General features: G+C 46.8%; 1 protein-coding gene across 12 annotated transcripts in view; it reads right to left on the minus strand.

The window, feature by feature from the left end:
• TENM4 (teneurin transmembrane protein 4) overlaps positions 1 to 20,990 on the minus strand; it is a 711,025-nt gene that overhangs the window by 66,088 nt on the left and 623,947 nt on the right. For all 12 annotated transcript variants that reach the window (XM_081798927.1, XM_081798926.1, XM_081798930.1 and 9 more), the window contains 2 exons: positions 6,459 to 6,578; positions 882 to 1,143 (listed from right to left, as the gene is read on the minus strand). In XM_081798927.1, the coding sequence (XP_081655053.1) occupies positions 882 to 1,143; positions 6,459 to 6,578 (382 nt within the window). The remainder of the gene's footprint in view (positions 1 to 881; positions 1,144 to 6,458; positions 6,579 to 20,990) is intronic.

Consider the following 20,990-nt stretch of genomic DNA (forward strand, 5'->3'; position numbering starts at 1 on the left):
AATGGTCGTATGTCCTTCTTGTGGGCTGGTGCCTGAAGCCACTCACAGAGATGTGTCTGCTGGGCCAGGCATGGAACATACACACAAAAGTGTCTATGCTCCCTGCTCCGTGGGCATCAGCAACCCATTAACACGCACACGGCCTGAGCTCTGGTTGGGCAAGCGAGCCAGGCTGGGGCCTCTCCCTGCTGTCTCTCCTCTTCCCCTGGCATTTGTTCCCGCCATGAGAAATTGGGCTGGGATGGCGGGAGATATTTAACTCTGCACAGCTCTGTTAGGCAAAGAATCTAGCTTGATTTCCATTCAATTAAAATGCATCTTTTCCCAAATTACTTCCTTTTAATGATAATTAAGTAAAGCGCTGCATGTAGACTTGAGCCAAAGCAATCCTTGACTGGCATGAAGGCGGTGTGTGTAAAATAATGTTAATAATAATAATACTGGCTAAAATTTATTGAGCACTTACTAAGCGCTACACATTGTGTTAAGCACCTCATATACATTTTCTCATTTACTCTTTCTTATGATGCTCCTCTGTCCTACTCCTTTAGGGAGACCCTATCATCATAATATCATAAAAAATAATCATAAATATTTTTTACAATAGAGGGGGACATTGGAGGCGGGGGCGGGGTGGAGGAAAGTGGAAGGGAACTGGATGGAGGACGAAAGGGAGCAGGAATTCACTCTGTGCTGGAGTGTGCCAGGCACCTTCAGGTGCTGGTGTGTTTTAAGTGTGTAAGAGGGTGCTATGAGGCCTGGCAGCTGGATTCTGCAGGGTGCGCTGATGGGATCTCTGCAAACCACCCCCCGGCTCTGAGACTCTCCTCCCCACCAATGGAACAAAAGCATGGAGAAATACAGTTAAGAAGGCTGGGTACCTGAATTTCTGGAACGATGGGGCCTTTCTCTGCACAGGACCTGGCGAAGGACGTCAGTGGGGATGGGGACACGACAGGGTTGGGGCGGGCGAAGTTGCTCAGGTCACAGCTGGGAATCTCATTCTCTTCGTGGCGCATGATGATGGTCTCCATGACAAAGAAGCGATCCCAAGGCAGCCAGAGGGTGTGCTCCTGTGTGATGAAAGGTGCCCGCTCGAACCGGAGGATGATGGAGATGCCGCCGTTTGTGACCAGGTCAAAGCTGTTTGGGAGGGGAGGGATGGAAAGAAGAGGGGAGCAGGAAAAGCAGGAGAGAGGCGATGGGGGGGTGGGGGGGGCGGAGAGACAGAGACAGGAGCAAAAAATTACACCAAAGGTCTGTGTACTTGTTGAGGAGACCCTAAAACTTAAAGACTTCACTAAAGCCACAAACAGTAACAGATTCCAGAAAGCATTGTTTGTTTTTTCGCAAAAATGATTCATTATAGAGATTTTACCAAAACCAACATGAATAATCACTGCTATGGAGAGCCATTTGTCAGGACAGAGGACAGATGATAGGCCTCTGCCCTGCTGCTTCTGGTACTTAGGGCTTCTTAGGGCTGAAGCCCAGGGAAACGTCAGCAGGACAAGTTGGAACAGATCCTGCCCTGTTATTAGGAGTCCTAAGCCTAGTCCTGCCTCCGCCGTGAGATACTGTGTGATCTTGAGTACATCGCTTAGCCTCTCTGATCCTTAATTTTCTCATCTCTAAAATGGAAAGGTTCAAATGGATTTTTTATTCAAGTATAGTTTACATACAGTGTTATCTTAGGTTCAGGTGTACAATATAATGCTTCAACAATTCCATACATTTCTCGGGCTCACCAAGATAAATGTATTCTTGATCCACTTTATTTTACCCTCCCCCCCGCCCCCCCACCTGACAACCATATTTGTTCTCTGAATTTAAGAGTCTGGGCTTTTCTTTCTTTCTTTCTTTTTTTTTTTTTTACTTTGATTGCCCCTTTTCCTCTTTCTTTGTTCATCTGTTTTGTTTCTTAAATTTCAAATGGATTATTCTTAAGTCACTAAGATTCTATGACCCCACGGCAATTTTAGCTCTGATTGTGATAGATGAGTCAATACAGGCCTCTGGAATTACAAAATGGCTAAGCAATTCAGGGACGGGCACAATTAGAATGACAGTACATGAGAAGTGGGAGAGGGAAGAGGTAGATTGCCCTGAACTCCCTACTGAGGCGAGATCTCTGGCCGTGTCCCTGAGAGCCGGCCACCCAGCCTTTGTTCATGGACCTCTCCCAGTCTGATGCTTTTCTTCCACAGAATCACCACCAAGGGGCCATTTGGTTCCTACTTGCATGCTTCCGGTGTTGAGGAACTTGCTATATCCATGGCATGACTGTCCCGTCTTTGGTTAGTTCTGACTGTTAGGCCTTTTTTTTTTGGGAATTGAGCCTGGGTGCCTCTCCGTCTAGCTACTTAGCCACGGGGCCTTGTTCTACCTGCTGGGGTGACTTCAAACTGGAGTGTCCCTTCTGCCTTTGACAGAAGTCCTTCAGGACTTAGAAACAGTGGTTCTGTCCACCTGCCACCTCCTGGCTCTGATGTCTGGACAAAGTCCTTTTAGCTACTACTTTAGGATACATTTTCTTTTTTTTTTTTCTTTTTTCTTTTTATTATTATTTTTTCTTCCAAATTTGTATTTAAATTCTAGTTAGTTAACATACAGTGTAGGGGTGCCTGGGTGGCTCAGTCGTTAAGCGTCTGCCTTCGGCTCAGGTCATGATCCCAGGGTCCTGGGATCGAGCCCCTCATCGGGCTCCCTGCTCAGCGGGAAGCCTGCTTCTCCCTGTCTACCTCCCTCTGCTTGTGTTCCCTCTCTCACTGTCTCTCTCTGTCAAATAAATAAATAAAATCTTAAAAAACAAAACAAAACATATAATGTAATATTGGTTTCAGGTGTAGAATTTGGTGATTCATCACTTACATGTAACACCCAGGGCTCATCTTAACAAATATCCTCCTTAATATGCATAGGATGCCATTTTCAAGGCCTGTCCTCATCTTGCTTTTTTGATTGGAGAACTCCCGCTAACTCCTTGGCCCGACAGAATTCTAGCTCCCTCCCTTGGGCTCCCAGGGCACCTTGTACACTCCTCCTCATGGCCCACTTAAACTGTGTTTAAGGCTCCAGCCCGGGGACAATGATTCCTCCATCTTTCTAGAACATAGCGCCGTGCTTGATGGTTATAGTTTACCGAATGAATGCATGAGTGATGCTGCCAATTTCTTCTGAACTGACTGTCCACGAAACACCCTGGGTTCCTTCTTACTTTGGCTATTATTATGTTACCCCAACATTCACCCATGCAGTTGGTTTTAGAAACTCTAACACAGGACCTCACCTTTGTCCCTAGGGATGGGCTCACTGCTCCAGCCTGCTCTTCCCTCTTCTAGGGATTTTGCACAACTGCCCTGATCTGGTGCCAAATCCTGCTCTTGGTAGACAATGCCCCCAGATTCAGGTTTCTAGGCTCCAGAGCCTGACTTTTCTGTCCTTTGCTGAAGCTTTTTACCCACTTGGCCTGCTTTTCAAATCACTCAGCCCTTTTTAGACCCACACTCGGGTAGAGGAAGTGGGACAGCACCATCCTTCAATAAGCAGTGAGAGAGTTTATTTTGAATCAAGAGTTTAGGTTTCAGCTCTCTAGAAGAATATCCATGGTTTTGGGGAAATACCCAGAGAACAACTTTCCTGTCACAGAACTGAATAGCATCTGTACTTTGACAGAGAATCTTTAACCATCACACAGGATTTTGGCCCAACTTACAAGCTCCTTTCATGAGAGGACAAGTGTGGGGAGGAAGTGAAGACAAACATGAAAAGATGGATTCTCGAGGTGGTGAGCAAGCTGGGGGCAGCTGGCCTTGCCAAGAGCTGGGTGTAACTGGATCTTGCCAAGAGCCAAGCTGTGGACATGGGTGTGAATCCGACCCCAAAGGGAAGGCCTGGTTCTCAGATGAAGCCCAGAGAGCTGAAGGCCGGTTCAAGCACTGCCGCTTATGTAACATAGGTGAGTTATGTCACCTGGCTGAGCCTCAATCTCCTCATGTAAAATGAAGCTGCTGATCATAATCACTTGGCAGAGTTATTAATTAATTTTTTTTTTTAAGATTTTATTTATTTGCGAGAGAGACAATGAGAGAGAGACAGAGAGCATGAGAGGGAGGAGGGTCAGAGGGAGAAGCAGGCTCCCCGCGGAGCAGGGGGCCCGATGCGGGACTCGATCCCGGGACTCCAGGATCACGACCTGAGCTGAAGGCAGTCGCTTAACCAACTGAGCCACCCAGGTGCCCAGAGTTATTAATTAGATACGGGATAATGGATGGGAAAAGCCCAGGGTCCCAATCCCAGGACATCATGCTCCGTATAACCCCATTTTTCAATTCAACAAGCCTGAACTGCCTCTCTTGTCTGCTATTCTTTTAAAATTTGTCTTCGTGACTTCTATTTTTCATCTTTTTAATGATCTCTGTGGCTCTGGTTAAGACTGGGTGTCTAGTATTTCAGTATGGTTGTGTGTGGAGGGGGACCTGGGTGAGGAAGGGTAGGATGGGGCCTGCCTGGAAAGTGAGGGAGACAAAGCTGTGGTAGAATTGCTCCCCGGACTTGCATATCCTGTTACCTCCAGACAACGTCTCTAGCCTTATGGGTTCTCCTGCGGTGTGAGAGGTACGAAAGAAGGCGAGTCAGGGAAGTGGGAGGGAAATGGGCAAGACGCTGCCCATTCACACATAACAAACTGGAATTATCAGGCACCTGGAGAATACGTAATGACTCTCTTATATGTGATACAGTGTCTACGCTGGGAAGAAAAGTCAAGCCCCATAAAGCACTGGTGAGAACTGCTTTGAAACTCAAGCTCTAAGTGTCAGCAACTCTGGTTCTTATGACATGATTTAGTAGGCTGATGACCAAAATGTGGCTGACACTTCCTCCCAGGCACCCCCCATGCTGTCAAGAGGCCATAGAGATCACGGGGGCAGCACACACGGGAGGAATCCAAGCCTGGAGGGGGTAGAGTGGGCTTTTCCCAAGGGCCAGCTAACTTACGTGACAATGGGGTGTTTTACGGATCCACCCTGACCCAGCAGAGCAGGGCAAAGGACTGACGGTTTGCCATCTCACGTGAGTGAGAGGCACGTTTCATGGCAAAAAAGAGCAGTCCCCGCGGCTCTTTTTTGATGACTGTTTCACAGCAGGTAATGATGTGGCCAGAATACCTGTTGCCTAGGATGCTCACATCTGCCATTTCCATAGAGCAGGCAGCCCCAGGCTGGCAGGTGGTAAAGACAGCCTGAGAAAGGATACTCTCCCACGATGTAGCGAACGTCTGTACTGACGTACTTCCTGGGATGGGATGTGTACGGGGCAGGGGGCTGTGGTCTGGGCTGCGCCTATTATTCCCAGGACCGGCTGCCAGCCCCTTCTATCTGGGCCCCTTCTCATTCCCGGGGCGGGGGGGCTCCCCATGCCAAGCTTGCCACGCTGTCTAAGAGGCACACATGTCTACAAACAGATGAGCCTCTACTTCATTATCACCTCGGCCGGGACATGTTCACATCTGATATTGGATTAAAGAGGTGCTAAAATCAATCAGGCTGGGGCATAATTTCCAACACAGAGTGAAAATCAACCTTATGGGCCCACACTTAGCCAGATGGCCTGCCACCACCCGATTTTATTAAAAATCGGGGACCTGTCACCACTGACAGCCTAAATATTCCACTTTCCTCCTTCCCTTCCCCTTTTCTCCAAAATATTCCCTTGGCTTGTACCGTAATCACCACCTTCTCATCGTTTAATAATTAGTAATTTTAACAAATGGCTAATATTTATTGCATCCTTACCTTGTGCCAGACCCTGGCAATAAAGCAATGAACCAGGGTGGGGCAGGGAAAGTAAGATTTATTAAACACCTACTATGTGCAAGGTGCTTCCATATCCATCACGGAACGTAATCTTTACAACCAGTTTGTGAGATGCTAGTATTAGGACCACTCACCAGTGAAGAAGTTGAGGCCTGGAGAGGTGAGGAGAACTGTCCAGCAAACGGAAGAGCTAGCATGACTGAAGAATCTTTACTTCCCTCTACAGACGGTTCTCACAGGGACCCAAAGGGCAGAGTTCTGGCATCACCCAGTGGCTTCCACAGACCTAGGTGGTTGCACTTGGAAACCACACAGCAGAAATGATAACATTTCTGGAGTTGTCTGGTCTGTAGAAAGTGTGGTCCATGTGATAGGATTTGATATTATAAGCCATGGAGCAGGATAATATGTATAAGGTGCCCTATGCTTACTCTGAGAACCAGATGAGAAGAAACCGCTTAATTTTTAGCCAAGGGGACTTAGGCCAGAGTCAGATACAAGGTCTCACAGCTAGTGAGTTCCAGAGCTGGGCCTCTGAACTCAGGTCCCATCCTCTTTCCACGTTGGTCATTCCAGCAGCAACCGTGTGGCAAGGCCACGAGAACAGGACCGTCACTCCCTGCTCCTCTAAAGGTCTCCTACCTGCCATCTTGCCTGCTGATTGTGTATCCAAAGAGAGGGTTATTGACGAAGCTGATATTCACACCAACCAGCGGGGTCCCATCTGACGTCATCACTTGACCACGAATGACACAAGCATGCCTGTGGGTAGAGAAGAGAGAATAACGTGATCTGCTTTGCATGCTCAGAACCCTGGCTGGCAGGGAACCCCTGGAGGTCAGACGACAGAAGGCAGGCTGCTCAGACATATCTTGGTACCCAGGGGCTCATCGTCTTCACTCAAGAGGAGTAACAACCTCCTTTTTTTCATAGTGCCCCAATTTAAGACATCAAAGTGTCCTCGAAAGGCTTATTCCTGGGAGATGTTTTCAGATACCTTACTCAGAGGTCATTCTCTAAGGATACTATGTTATATCATAAGGAGATAAGCTGATACAAGAGGGCTGCACGGTGGAGTCACGCCTGAGAATCCGGAGTCAGCTCTGCCACTTTCGAGCTCTCTAAAGTTGCAAAAGTATGTGATGGCTCTCTGAGCATCTGTTTTTGTATCCTGGTACAGAGTGAGCTCCATAAATGGCAGTGGTTATTACTGTCACTAAGAGTCTCACTGGAGGTGGGCATACAAGAAAGAGAACAGGAGAGACAGCAATTCCTCTCATTGGGCTTTAGAAACAGGACAGATGCTAGCATTCCCCTGGAGTGGGTTCTGGAACCTTTGGCATCTCCCAATATCCCCACTCCCACTTTCCCACTATATTCCAGACAACACACCCTCTGTTTTCCCCAAACCTGCCAGGCACATGTAGCCTAGGCCTCCATGTTTGTGTGGTGTTCTCCCACCTGCCACAGCTGTCACTCCTGCACCCCTCCCCCAACACTCCCATCCTTCATGACTCAGCTTCAAATGACCTCTTCCCTGAAGCCTGCCTTGATGGCCCTAATTGGCACTAGTTACTTTCTTCCAAAGCCTGACACAAACACCTTGCTACCCTACCACTTATACACGGTTCTCCCCTCCACTAGATCGGGAGCTCCTTGAGGGCGGGGTCGAGGGCTCTTTCTTTCCTTCTCTCTGCAGTGCCTGGAAATGCCTAATGAGTACTAGGTCATTGTTTCAAAAAAATGGTGGATTGAGTGAATAAGTGGGACAATTAGGGATCACCTAGAATGATGGTTTTTCAGATATATCAGAAAGGGAACCTTTTTACCAGATGATATTTTATAAGGACCCAACAAATAAAAACATGAAAAAGAGATTTGGGGTGATTCTGAAGGCAGCTCTGGAGTCTTAGTCTCAGGAGAAGCCAGAGAAAAGCCAGCTGGAAAACCACTGAGTTAGTGGAAGAGGAGGAAACTGAGGTCCACAGAAGTTATGTTATTTGCCCCCAAGCCACACAGCAGGGTAGTGGTGGAGCCAGGCCTCGAATCCAGGGCTCACAACTCTGGGTCCAATTCTAGACGAGTCTGCTAACCACTGGCAATGTGCTCAACAGGGTCAACATCCTAAGGTATCAGGGCCCTAGGGAGACAGCCCCCACTGACAAGACAAATCTGAGGCAAATACGCAGGCGTGAGTATCCAGACAATTTTTCCACCCGCCTCGGTTCAGAAGGCTCTTTTTTTCTGGCCTAGGGAAGAGCTACTGACGAGACCTGTGGGCATTCATGAAAAAAAAGATCTCAGACTCAGCCTCTGCTTTATTAGGTACTTACATCTCTACCTTCCTAGAGTGATAAACTTTTCTCTGTTTGATGAGAAAAGCAATTAACACCAGGCTTGTAAGCAGCTGGTCTCGCTAGTGTCAGCTTGTCCTTTCTGAAGGCAAGAACAACTACCCACAATGCATCAAGCTCCCCTCCCCCGCCCCGCCCCGCCCCGCCCCACCTCACCTCACTACACACAATCTGGTTAATGCTAATTCAGTCAGTGGTTTCCTTCCGAGGCCCTTGGTCTAAATGCAATTACATGACAAACAAGTTAAGCGGTGAGGCTCAGCAAAGACTCTCAGTCCTGCTCTGAAGGTCTCCCAATACATTTATGTGAAATTATCTCTCCACTAATGGGAAAGATTTATTCCATCAATTGTATTCAGCTGGTACTGAGAGATGCTTTCTTTAATGGAAGAAAATTGAATTTCTTATTGCTGGAACTTTGTCCTTCCAGAGAATTACTAACAGATCTCATCTCCCGGTGCTGGCTACTATCCAGCCTTTTCCTGACATATGTGCCTTCAGATTGTGCCTGGACAATTACCAGCCCTCTGGGGATGGTTTCCTTTTGGGGGCTGCCCTTGGCTGCTCCCCCTCATACACATGCGGGCCAGCCTCCTCTGATTTCTCTCTCCTTGGGGATTTCCTGATAATTGGGAAACATTAAATCAGCACCATTTGGCTATCATGTAGCCTTCGCTTGGGCAAGCCAGAGCAGATGTAATTTTAGGCCAGGCTCCTGTGGATTGCTTTGGGTTCTGGAGAAGATTAAGTTGACTCCCCGTACCCCCGTACACCACAGAGGCCTCTTGCCAAAACAGGCATTTGGCTCAGGAATTAAGCCCTGGAGAAAAGCACTTCCATCCTCCTTCTGTTTGACCATGATTTTCAGTTGTCAAGAAGACCCAATTTAACACGAAGACTTCTCTGGGACAAAGGAGATGGGAGAAGTCTGCTCTGTGGAGACCTCTGAAATGTGTCTCCTGCCATGTGTTTTTGTCCAGGGAGGTTTGAAAATGTGTGGGTGCTGGGCCAAATGCTTTCCCATTTATTTAATGGACACCACCCATGATGTACTGGTAAACATTTAACAATCGGCTTTCAAAAGAAAAATAGCTTTAATTTGTAGCCTTTGCTTATTTCTGTGGTGTAAATACTTCTGCCGTGGCTGATTTCACGCTCTTAATGAAATGCCACTGAACCCAGAGTTGGGAAGAGATGCACGGGAGGACTCCATTATACAGTAGTTCCACCACAGAGACACAAGAGTCCTAAGAAACTCAGGAGCAAAGATAATAGTAAAATACAGTAAAATAATTAGGAAGTGATGGGCTTGGATTATTTGCTATCTTTGTTTTTAATATAACTTATTCACTTTTAATTTCATATAATTTAATTTTTTAATAACAGTAGTGTTCAAACACTAGCTTGCAGAATTCCTGAACATTTCATTCTCAGCTCCTGCGAGCTGGCACGAGCCAGCTTCTGTGCACCCCTGGAATACTGACCCCACACTAAGGGTCAATGTGGCTAAGAAATAGCTGCTGCTTTGACTCTGAAATTCTATGGTGGAAGACCACCTCGGTGAGAAATCATTAACGTGGGGTGCAGCTCATGGTCACACATTCGGCTCCCCGGCTGGCTCATATGACCCCCTCATGACCAGTCCTATGTCTGACACGTTTTGCTTTTCCTTGGTCACTGTCTGGGCATCATGGAGTTCTGGGTATTATTTTCTCCTTGTCCTCAGATTCCCATCTAAGCTGTCATCACCTCAGCGAGGCTGTTACGACTCTTCCTGGCACAATTAATCACCTCTCCTCTAGGCTCCTCTAGATACTTCCAAGTACCTCTTCATGGCCGTGACAGTCATAGAATTCTATCATTCACATTTACAGAGCTGAATTTACACATTTGTGCGTACGAGTGAGCTGGAGGAGGGCTGGGACCACATCTTCAGTGGCTAGGGTAAGCATGGGATCTTGCTCCCTGAGTGTCAGTTAGGTGAAAAAATGATCAAGAACTTGAAACGCAGAGAGGAGAGACTTGCTCAAGGTCATACAGCCAAGACGTCAACTGGCTGAACTGATGCACCAAGCTAGGACTTCTCACTTCCAGGTCCTTACTCTCACCACGATGTTGTGTACCTGCAGTCACTGAAATTCACTTGAATTAAAAACCTGGGCACCTACTTCATAAGCTATGTGCTGGGGTTGTAAATGCATGAATTACAGTCCCCACTTGCTTGCCGGAGCTCCCCAGAGCCAATTTGAAATGCTCGAGTGTAGCTGTCTTTGACACAAGTGAGTCAACACATGGGTTTGGCATATGTCAGGCAGCTGGGGTACAAAACAAGCAATTAGGTTGAGTGAACTCTGCCAGGAAGGAGCGCTCATGCCAGGCCAAGGGGGGAGGGGCGCATCACACATGCTGCCATTAGTCCAATCCCACAGGGCCTGACCGAGGTACCCTTACTGACACCGGTGAGGAGGAAGATCTGCCTGACTGCTTCCTGAGCACGGTGACCAGGTTTGGGGTCAAGAGAGGAAACTGTTGGAGAGACAAGAACACCTCAAAACACAATCAAGCAAATAAGAAGCGACCCTCAAGTGTCGGTCAGGGAGAGGTGGGAGGCGGTGTAGTGGAAAGCGCCCCGGGCAGGGAGTCAGTCCCTAGTTCTAACTCTGGTAACTAACGGTATGACTTTGGAGAGTCATCTGACCTCTCTGGACCGCCATTCTCAACTGCCCATCCAGGCTGAAATTTTTCCCATCCTGATGTCAAATAGAATCCAATGCATGTTTAAGAATGTATAATAGTGTTAATACAGTGCTACCCGATTTAGCTCAAGGAGCTCTATTCCACCTTGTTTCAGAATCTCCATGGAGCTGTTCCCTCTCTATGGAAGCTTCCGCCTATCCCGTTCACCTGAAAACCGCCTGCTTACCCTCGGGACCCCCGCGGAGCATTCACCAGGTGGCACCCCTGCTCCCGCCCCTCTGGCCTGCCTCTGTAAAACCTCAGCGCTGTCATGCCGTGGGAGCCGTCTTCTTCCCCGGCAGACCATGAGCTCCTTGAAGACAGGCGCCACATCACCTTCACTGCTATAGTCCTAACATTGAGCACAACTGATGCTCATTTCTAAGTGGGCAGAAGAACGCCTCCACCAAAACGGGTGTTTGCCCTGGAATCTGAATGCAGGGCACAGTGTAAGCTCTTGATACATTATTTACTGGATGAATAAAGAACTGATGTGTTTCTGTAGCTGAAGGCGGGGGTGATGCCTGAGAACTTGGAGCCACATGACCTTGACAGGGATTTGGCCAAGGAAAAGAGGTCTGGAGGGGCTGGCCCTCTTTAGCTGGTCAGCCAACACGGCATCTTACCCCCGGGGGACCGGTCCCACTTCAGCTTGTAGCTCTACCGCTTGGAGTTGATGGCCTCCTTGCCTGCACCTCTTTTTTTTTTTTTTTTGAAGACTTTAAACAGTGAACACCAGGAATTAAGTTAGATTTGTGGGGCACCTGGGTGGCGTAGTCGTTAAGCGTCTGCCTTCGGCCCAGATCATGATCCCAGGGTCCTGGGATCGAGCCCCGTATCGGGCTCCCTGCTGAGCGGGAAGCCTGCTTCTCCCTCTCCCACTCCCCCTGCTTGTGTTCCCTCTCTCGCTGTCAAATAAATAAATAAAATCTTAAAAAAAAAAGTTAGATTTGTTATTCGATTCAGATAAAGGAAGGTGAAGGGAGGAAAGCTGTAGCTTTAACTTTTTAGTTATTTTTTTTTAAAGATTTTATTTATTTATTTGACAGAGAGAGAGAGAGAGAGAGAACAAGTAGGCAGAGAGGCAGGCAGAGGGAGAGGGAGAAGCAGACTCCCCGCTGAGCAGGGAGCCCGATGCGGGGCTCGATCCCAGGACCCTGGGATCATGACCTGAGCCGAAGGCAGCGGCTTAACTGACTGAGCCACCCAGGTGCCCCTTAACTTTTTAGTTATTAACTGAAAACAGCTACTGAAACTGGTATTCAGGAGAATGGAATAATCATTGGGATCTAGGTGGCAAAAAGGAACCTTCGCTTTTCTCCGATTTAAAGTATTGGTTACTCTGTGCCACTCTTGTTTATGCAAATCACTCCTTTGCATTACATACGTTAAATAGATTTTGTATGCCTGACTTAAACGGATCCTTAAACTGTTTTCAGCTAACTCATGCTGATTGGGGATCTTTCCAGCATCTACTAGACTTTATTCAACATCTTGTAAGAACCTCACTTGGGCCCACATGAGAAGTCCCACTCCATGGCCTGTCAAACTACGCCCAGCAAGGGGGTTCCTATCAAAGCCTGATCCTGTCCCCGCCGTGGCCTCCAGGACCTTCCTTCCAGCCTGGCCACACCAGCTGGTCCCCTGTCCTTTCTTTCCAGCTCTCCATCTCAGTGAGCTGCCTCAGTGTCCTTAGCCAGCTTTTCTAGCCTGACGTCTTTCATCTATACACGTATTCTTGGGAACCCACTGGGTCACGACATGCTAGAGGGGCCCTTCCTTTCTAAACTTTCCTACTTCTCATTGTGAAGGTGAGGAAATAAAGTCTCGACAGGGAATGGACTTGCCCATTCTCTCCAGCTGCTGGAAAGCCAGGATTCAAATTAAGGACCTGTCATTTATCATCCATGAGAGCTCAGCAAAGTCATTTCACCTCTCAAACTACTTACCCTCTGGCACAGATACACACCTAAGTAGTGGAGAATCTCAATTTGTTTGCGCTGCCTTCACAATCAGAGTTCACGTGTCTGAGCAGGCTCTTTGGATCTATTTCTATTTATGAACGACTTGTACACATGTGCCGCCATCATTAGCTAACACTGGAAAGAATAACATGCATTTGGTGCAAGGTTTAATGGATAAAAACGCACACAGGCATACTTGGTTTTATCGTGCTCCACAGATACTGCATGTCTGCAAATTGAAGGGTGGTGGCGACCTGGTATCAAGCAGGTCTAACTGGCGCCATTTTTCCAACAGCATTTGTTTACTTCATGTCTCTCTGTGTCACATTTTGGTAATTCTTGCAACATTTCAAACTTTTTCATCATTATTATATTTGTTCTGATGATCTGTGATCAGTGAACTTTGATGTTACTACTGTCATTGTTTTGGGGTGCCACGAACCGTGCCCACGTAAGATGGTGACCTTAATTGGTAAATGCGCGTGCTCTGACCGCTCCGCCAGCTGTTCCCTGGTCTCCTTCCCTTTTCTCAGACTTCCCTGCTCGCTGAGACACGACAGTATTGAAATTAGGCCCATTAATAACCCTATGATGGCTCCTAAGCGTTCCAGCAGTTTAAATCAAAAGCTAGAAATGATTAAACTCAGTGAGAAAGGCTGTCGCGAAAGCTGAGGCAGGCTGGAAGCTAGGCCTCTTGCAAGAGTTAGCCAAGTTAGCAAAGGAGAAGTCCTTGAAGGAAATTAAAAGTGCTACCCCAGTGAATGCACGAATGAGAAGCACAGCAGCCTTACTGCGGGTATGGAGAAAGTCTGAGTGGTCAGAGCAAGGCCCTGACTCTCATCAATTCTATGCAGTCTGGGAGGCATGAGGAAGCTGCAGAAGAAAAGTCTGAAGCTAGCAGAGGGAAAGAAGCTGTCGCCATAACATAAAAGTACAAGGTGACGCAGCAAGTGCTGATGTAGAAGCTGCAGCAAGTTATCCAGGAGATCTAGCTGAGATAAATCATGATGGTGGCTACACTAAACAATAGATTTTCAATGTAGATGAAACAGCCTTCTACTGGAAGAAGATGCCATCTAGGACTTCCATAGCTAGAGAGGAGAAGTCAGTGCCTGGCTTCAAAGCTTCAAAGGACAGGTGACTCTCTTGTTAGGGGCTAATGTAACCGGTGACTTTAAGTTGAAGCCAGTGCTCATTTACCATTCCAAAAATCCTAGGGCCCTTAAGAATTATGCTAAATCGACTCTGCCTATGCTCCATGAATGGAATATCAAAGCCTGGAAGACAGCACATCTGTTTACAACATGGTTTATTGAATATTTTAAACCCTCTATTGAGACCTACTGCTCAGAAAACCAGATTCCTTTCAAAATATCACTGCTCATTGACAGTGCACCCGGTCACCTGAGAGCTCTCATGGAGATGTACAAGATGAATGTTCTTTTCATGCCTGCTAATACAACATCCATCCTGCAGCCCATGGATCGAGGAGTCATTTCCACTTTCAAGTCTCATTATTTAAGAAATATGTTTCATAAGGCTATAGTTGCCATAGATAGCAATTCTCTTGGGGTCTGGACAATGTAAATTGAAAACCTTCTGGAAAGGATTCATTGTTCTAAATGTCATGAAGAATACTTGTGATTTATGGCAAGAGGTCAAAATATCAACATGAACAGGAGTTTGGAAGAGTGGATTCCAACCCTCATGGGTGACCGTGAGGGGTCCAAGACTTGAGTGGAGGCAGTAACTGTGGATGTGGTGGAAACAGCAAGAGAACTAGAATTACAAGTGGAGCCTGAAGATGGGACTGAACTGCCACAACCTCATGATAAAACTTGAAAGGATGAGCAGTTACTTCTCATGGATGAGCAACAAAAGTGGTCTCTTGAGATGGAATCTACTCCATCTGGTGAAGATGCTGTGAAGGTGGTTGAAATGCCACAAAGGATTTAGAATATTACATAAACCAAGTTAATAAAGCAGTGGCAAGTTTGAGAGGACTGACTCCAATTTTGAAAGAAGTCCTATTGAGGGTATAATGCTTATCAAACAGCGTCACATGTTACAGAGAAACTGTTCATGAAAGGAAGAGTCAATCAGTGCAGCAAACTTCATTCTTGCCTTATTTTAATAAACTGCCAGAGTCGCCCCAGCCTTCAGCGACCACCACCTGATCAGTCAGCAGCCATCAACATCGAAGTAAGACCCTTGATCAGCAAAAAAATTATGATTCGCTGAAAGCGCCGATGACGGTTAGCATTCTTTAGCAATAGAGTATCTTTAAATTAAGGTATATACATTGTTTTTCAGACATAATTACATTGCACACTTAATAGTCTACAATATAATGTAAACATAACTTTTATATGTGCTGGGAAACCCAAACATTCACTTGACTTCCTTTAGCGTAATATTCGCTCTATTGCAGTGGTCTGGAAACGAACCAGCAGTATCTCTGAGGTGAGCCTCTATTTCAAATAGTCTTCTGGCTGATGTTGAATCTTTGCATTAGCTATTTTTAGATTCTTGAAAATTTTGAATCTTGGTTACCTTTTGTGTTAGATCGGATGAAAATGATCATTATTAGTTTTAACTTCATAGAGGAGTTGACGAAGACTCTGTACTAGAGGTACCAGCTCTGCCATTGTTTTGTTTGCTTGGACTCACACTGTATTGTCTTTGATCTGTAGCTACTTTACAAGAATCTTTTGATGGCACTGGACCACTTTATACCCAAGTTTAGTTAAAACTAGATTTTACACACACACACACACACACACACTCTGTAGTCATGTTGTAATACACTAGAATTAAACCAGCAAAAAGGTCCACTGTCTCTCTAAGAGCACCTTGTTACCAACTAACTTTGGGACCAAGGGAGCAAATCAGTGAAAACCCAGTGTTCCACATGAATAAAACATTCGTTCTTTCTTATTTTTTTAAGATAAAAGTGAATATAGATGCTCTAATATTTTCTCCTTGTACCTCATGGACCACCCTGAGCACCCACTTTGGGACCACTGCCCTGCACTACAGTTACAATGGTGTGTGTTTGTGATTGCTTTTTATGAAATAATCTTGAATATGCTCTATATTATTATATTCAAAAGTCAACTTCTAGTTGTGCTTCATTCTTTTTAACTTATTTCAAAGCTCTTCCTGTTTTTTTTCAATGACCTTAGGTCCAAACCAACAGAATTGGATCTAGTCACTTAACTTTTAATGTTCCTGACTTACTGGAGGGCAGGGAATCGGACCAGATCTTCTCTTGAGGTGCCTTGCAAATCTAAGAGCTCTCCAACTGTCCAAACTTTATCACTGTCCTTTTACCATATCACCAGGGACTCTGTGCTATATAAGTCATTTCTGCAGTACCCCACTGTCTCCAGATAATGTCCAAACTCTTCAGCTTGGCACAGAAGACCCTTCAGGATCTGGCCCCTGCTGGCCTCTGCAGGCTACATCCCATTTTTCCATTCTCATATCTTGTGTTGCTGCCATGTTAAATTACTTCTCATATCCTTGTCTGGGCATGTATTTCCATGCCTCTCTGCCTTTGTCTCAGCTAGTTCACCTGCCTTGAATGTCTTTCTCGTTCCTATTAACCTCTCCTTTAGGGCCTGCCTCTCAGTGAGGCTCTTCTTGATTTCCCTTGTACAAAGAAGTCACTCCCTCCTTTGGTGGCCACAGCACAATATACTTATCCCACTAGAGTGTATTCATTAGTTCAAATGTCTCCTCTCCTCTTCTAGATTGCGAGTTCGTTGAGGGTAAGAACATGTTCTTTACACCTTTGTAAGTCCGGTGCTCAGCACAGGACTAGGTCCATAGGATGCATTCAGTAAATGTTGAGGAAAGAAATCAATGAATATCACATAAATGAATGGAAGAAAATGATGAAAGCAGATTTAAAATGAATATAGTTATTTCAATGAGCCCAAAGTGAAAAACAGATATATATGGGTTGAGGGAAGAGAAACGCGGACAGAGGCCTGGTAAATGAGAATAGGTTTCAGTTACTGGAACTTTAATCAAGCACCAACTGTGTACTACACACAGTGCTGGGCACTAGGGAAGATATTTATTCATCCATTTTCTTATTTGCTTATGGAAACTACAGGAGGGCAGTGCCTGCTGTTTCTGTTTTATTTCCTATTATATTCTAAGCAGTTAAATAACTAACAGTAAATGAGACACAATCCCCTTGTCTGAGTAGCTCACATTCTGGAATGAATATAATTTGACTTTTAAAAAAATCCTTGTATCTAGAAGTAGAACTAGTATGGGATAAAAAGGGGGGCTGCCTGCCACGTCACGCCAGTATGACATACAAACGTCCCTACTCTTACAGCCGAGCTCCAGGCTCTGCCCACGCACCCTCACTTTTGTTCTTCCGACAGGAATGGGGTTCAGTTTAGACTCTACCAGAGGCTTCCAGATCACTTGCTGGGATATGGAATAAACTCACAGGGAAGTACTCCCGTTCATTCAGAAAAAGCTTCTCTCAGACTGTTTTGTAGATATCTGGGGAGATGGAAAGAAAAATCCACACTCTTCTTCAGACTAATGGGAGAAGTTTAATTTTTAAGCTAGAAGGGGCCTGGGGGTGACTGAATCCAACCCCCTCATTTATAAGTGAGTGTGTGTGATCTCTGGAGCGGGGTGGGGATCCCCCCAAACACATCAAAGCTGGGGTGCTGACAGGGCTGTTAAATTACTTCTGACACCACCTGGGGGCATCTAGTGATAAGATGGCCCAGCAGCTACTAGCGTCTCCTGGGCCCTCAGGGTGGACTGGCTACAGCGCTCAGAAGCCACCATTCTGTGACCTCCTAGCTTCACGTGGCTGTTGAGCCCTTCAGATACTCAGGGAGCATGAGCTCCCAGGCCACAGGTCAGATCACCCAAGCCTGTGGGCAACCTGGCTGCTGAATGCTGATGCTTTAGGCTGAGTCATCTCCCACTGAACCCTCTGGAATATTTTCTGCTGGCCGACAAAGGTGCACACAAGAACAGAGCCCTTGACTATTCATTATATGTCAGAGAAATGAATCCATTGGTTGTGGCAAAGGAGAAGCAGGACTGAGAGTGGTTGGTCAGTAGAGATTATTTTGGAGGGGCAAGGCTCCTGCCTGGGACGTGGCTTGGAAACACTGGGGACATGGACATGGAAGGTGTGTGACATGTCCAGATAGGCTGTTCTCTGTGCTATGTAGCCAGAGGCCTGCTTCTGAGAAGAATTCTCAGGAGATGGTTTGTGCTGTTAGAAAAACTCGAGACAGCTCTGTTAAAACGTGACTCCAGATACAGTCTCTCAGGATACAAGTCCATTCCGTGACTGCGTGTCCTATCTTCCTGTCAGAGCACAGGATGGGTCCTGCTTTTACCTGGAAAAGGGAGACTTCTCTTGCTTTGCCCAGAAAGGGGAGACAAGGATGGACCACAATGAGACCCACTTCCTGAGATGGGGACGATGCTGAGCAGAGATGCAGAAAGGGGCCGGCAGAAAGTCCAGCTCATACAAGGGACAGGGCAGGAGGACTGGACAGGGGCAGGCAGCCTGGATGTGGATGTCCCATGTGTTACCAGGTAATAATGCCCAGGCTCCTGAGCAGAGCAGGGATGGAGCTCCAGAATCAGATGTGGCAGGGGTGAGAGCCTGGCAAGAGAAGGCAAGGCTTGAGTCCCTGGGTGGCAGGGGTACTGACTTGCTTACCTCAAGAACTGGGGCACAAAAAGTGTGGTTGGGATTCTGGGACAAGGCAGAAACCCATTTGGCAGAGCTGGCGAGCCACTGGTCAGATAAGAGAGCAGTTGGAGGACCTGAGACTGAGCAGCTGGGGCTGCTCGAAGCCTTCTCTTCAGATTGGAGTTGGTTCTAGAGGCCTGCAGGTTGGACCCACAGGGCCCTGCAGGGGTGGGAGGAGAAGGCAGAGGCAGGGAAGGCACACGGGCACATCTCTTTCTTTTGCCAGAACACTGTCCAGAGGTAGTATCTCTCCACATCATAGCCCAGTCACCGCAGGGTTCACTTAGAGCCAATTCTTGACGCTTCCAGGATCAGACTGGAGAGCTGGTTAGACTCACTGCAGAGCTGTTTGGTGAGTCCTGACCCGAAGCACTTCATTGAGGCCAGTATTAGTAACGCGATGCTTGGCTTTCCAGTATTTTTACTTCTCACTGCTTGAAATTTATCAGGGTCGGATAAGTCCCTGACTCACAAACATGGGAATTACTGCTTGAGAGAGCCCTCACTCAGGAGCCCGGGTTCTCCAGGATGCAGGAGGGTCCTGCTACTCCTTTGCTGAGCCAAGAGCTTTCTCTGACGTCAAAGTTCCCTCTTCTGCCACAAAGAGCTGATGACCTCAAGGTCCATTCACCTCTGCCTGCCATGGTGTTGGGACATCTGCATCAGTTCCGTAACAGCACTAAAGCTTCTGGCTAATAAGATTCTTGTTCTTCTCCTGGCTCTCGTAGTGACATGAAAACCTATACAAATACTAAGGTCCTTGCTAATGCTCATGCTAACTCTTGCTATTAGTGACAGGGGCTACTAACACTTACTGAAAGCGTACTGCCCTGACACGTAAGTGTTTTACATCTCATTTCATCCTCAGGCAACCCCATGAGGTGTGGATTATTATCCTCATACGGCAGATGGCAAAAACGAGGCACAGAGGGAGACTTGTCCAAGGTCACAAGAGCCAGCAAAGCGTGGGGCTAGGATGCAAGCCCAGGCTACCTGCCTCTGAGGCTGCGCTCGGAAGTGCTAAGACCTACTGCACATTAGCTTTACATCATGTTGGACAGAATTAGACAGAAAGTCAGGACCAGCTGGGGTTGTGGAGTTGTAGCAGCATCACGCTATACAGACTTCCAAACTGAAGATGCAGACAGATCGGAATATGGAGGACCAAGTGGAGAACAGAGACTCGGCACAGGGGCTCTGGGCGCGATTGGTTCAGCTTCAAATGCTGGCTCTGCTGGGGCAGCTGGGTGGTTCTGTCAGTCTGACCCTTGATTTCAGCTCAGGTCCTGATCTCAGCGCGGTGGGATCAAGCCCTGTGTTGGGGCTCCGTGCTCAGCCGGGACTCTGCTTCTCTTTCTCCCTCTCCCTCTGCCCCTCCCCCTGCTCCTGCATGCTTGCTCTCTAAAATAAACAAATAAATCTTTTAAAAATATTTTTAAAAAATGCTGACTCTGCCACTTTACAAGCCCTGTGTCTTTGGCCAGGTTACTCAACTTCTCTGTGCCTCAGTTTCCCGTCTGTACAAGAAGGGTGATGAAGTCCCTATGTCATATGGTTTGGGGGGAGATGTAAAGGTGTTACTACTACTTAGGAAACCTACAAAGCATTTCAAACAATGCCGATGCATGGATCATCCTCGGTTAATGGTAGGTGTTATTACTGAATGTGTACTACGTGCCAGCCAGCAGGCTTTTGGGTATTTTATCTCATTTAATCTTCCAAACAACCCGCAGGGAGGGAATTGGTAGCCCCACATTACAGATGAGGACATGGAGCCTCGTTCACCCAAGGTCATCTGCTCTCATTTGCCCAAGGACTCGAACGCAGGCCCTCTCCCCGTAAACCCCAAGTGGTTTCCGCTTCAGCACAGCATCCTCTGCAAAAGCTGCCCGTGATGGACAGCTAGGAACAGGCTCAAGCTACCAAGCAAACAGAGATGATAATTCGGCTTTGAAATCAATAAAGGGATGATCAAGTGGCAGAAGAGGAGTTGTTAGCTGCTCATCAGGATGATGTGAGAAGTTGCTGCCTGCATCCTGAATTAAATTCACCTAGTTGCTTTATCATCATAAACATTCATTTCAATGTGGGCAGGGATTTTTTAAAAACCAACATGAATAATATATAATGGCTGACATTTTGGAGGAAGCAGGATCTTTACCTTCTTCCATCTTCTGCCAGGGTAATTTATCATTGTCTTTCTCCTTACCCCCCTTTTCTTAAACTGATGGGGTAGCCTGTCAGCTCAGCTTGTTCTGAAACGCAGGAGTGTAATTCAATAATAAATTCACTCAGAGGCCAGCTGTCAGGAAGCTGGTGTTTGAGCTCCATTAGATGGTCTCTACTGCTCAGCCTCTCTGAGGGCTCT

Source organism: Leptonychotes weddellii, chromosome 11 (genome assembly GCF_054177405.1).
Source record: "Leptonychotes weddellii isolate Sample4059 chromosome 11, ASM5417740v2, whole genome shotgun sequence".
Taxonomy (NCBI): Eukaryota; Metazoa; Chordata; class Mammalia; order Carnivora; family Phocidae; genus Leptonychotes; species Leptonychotes weddellii.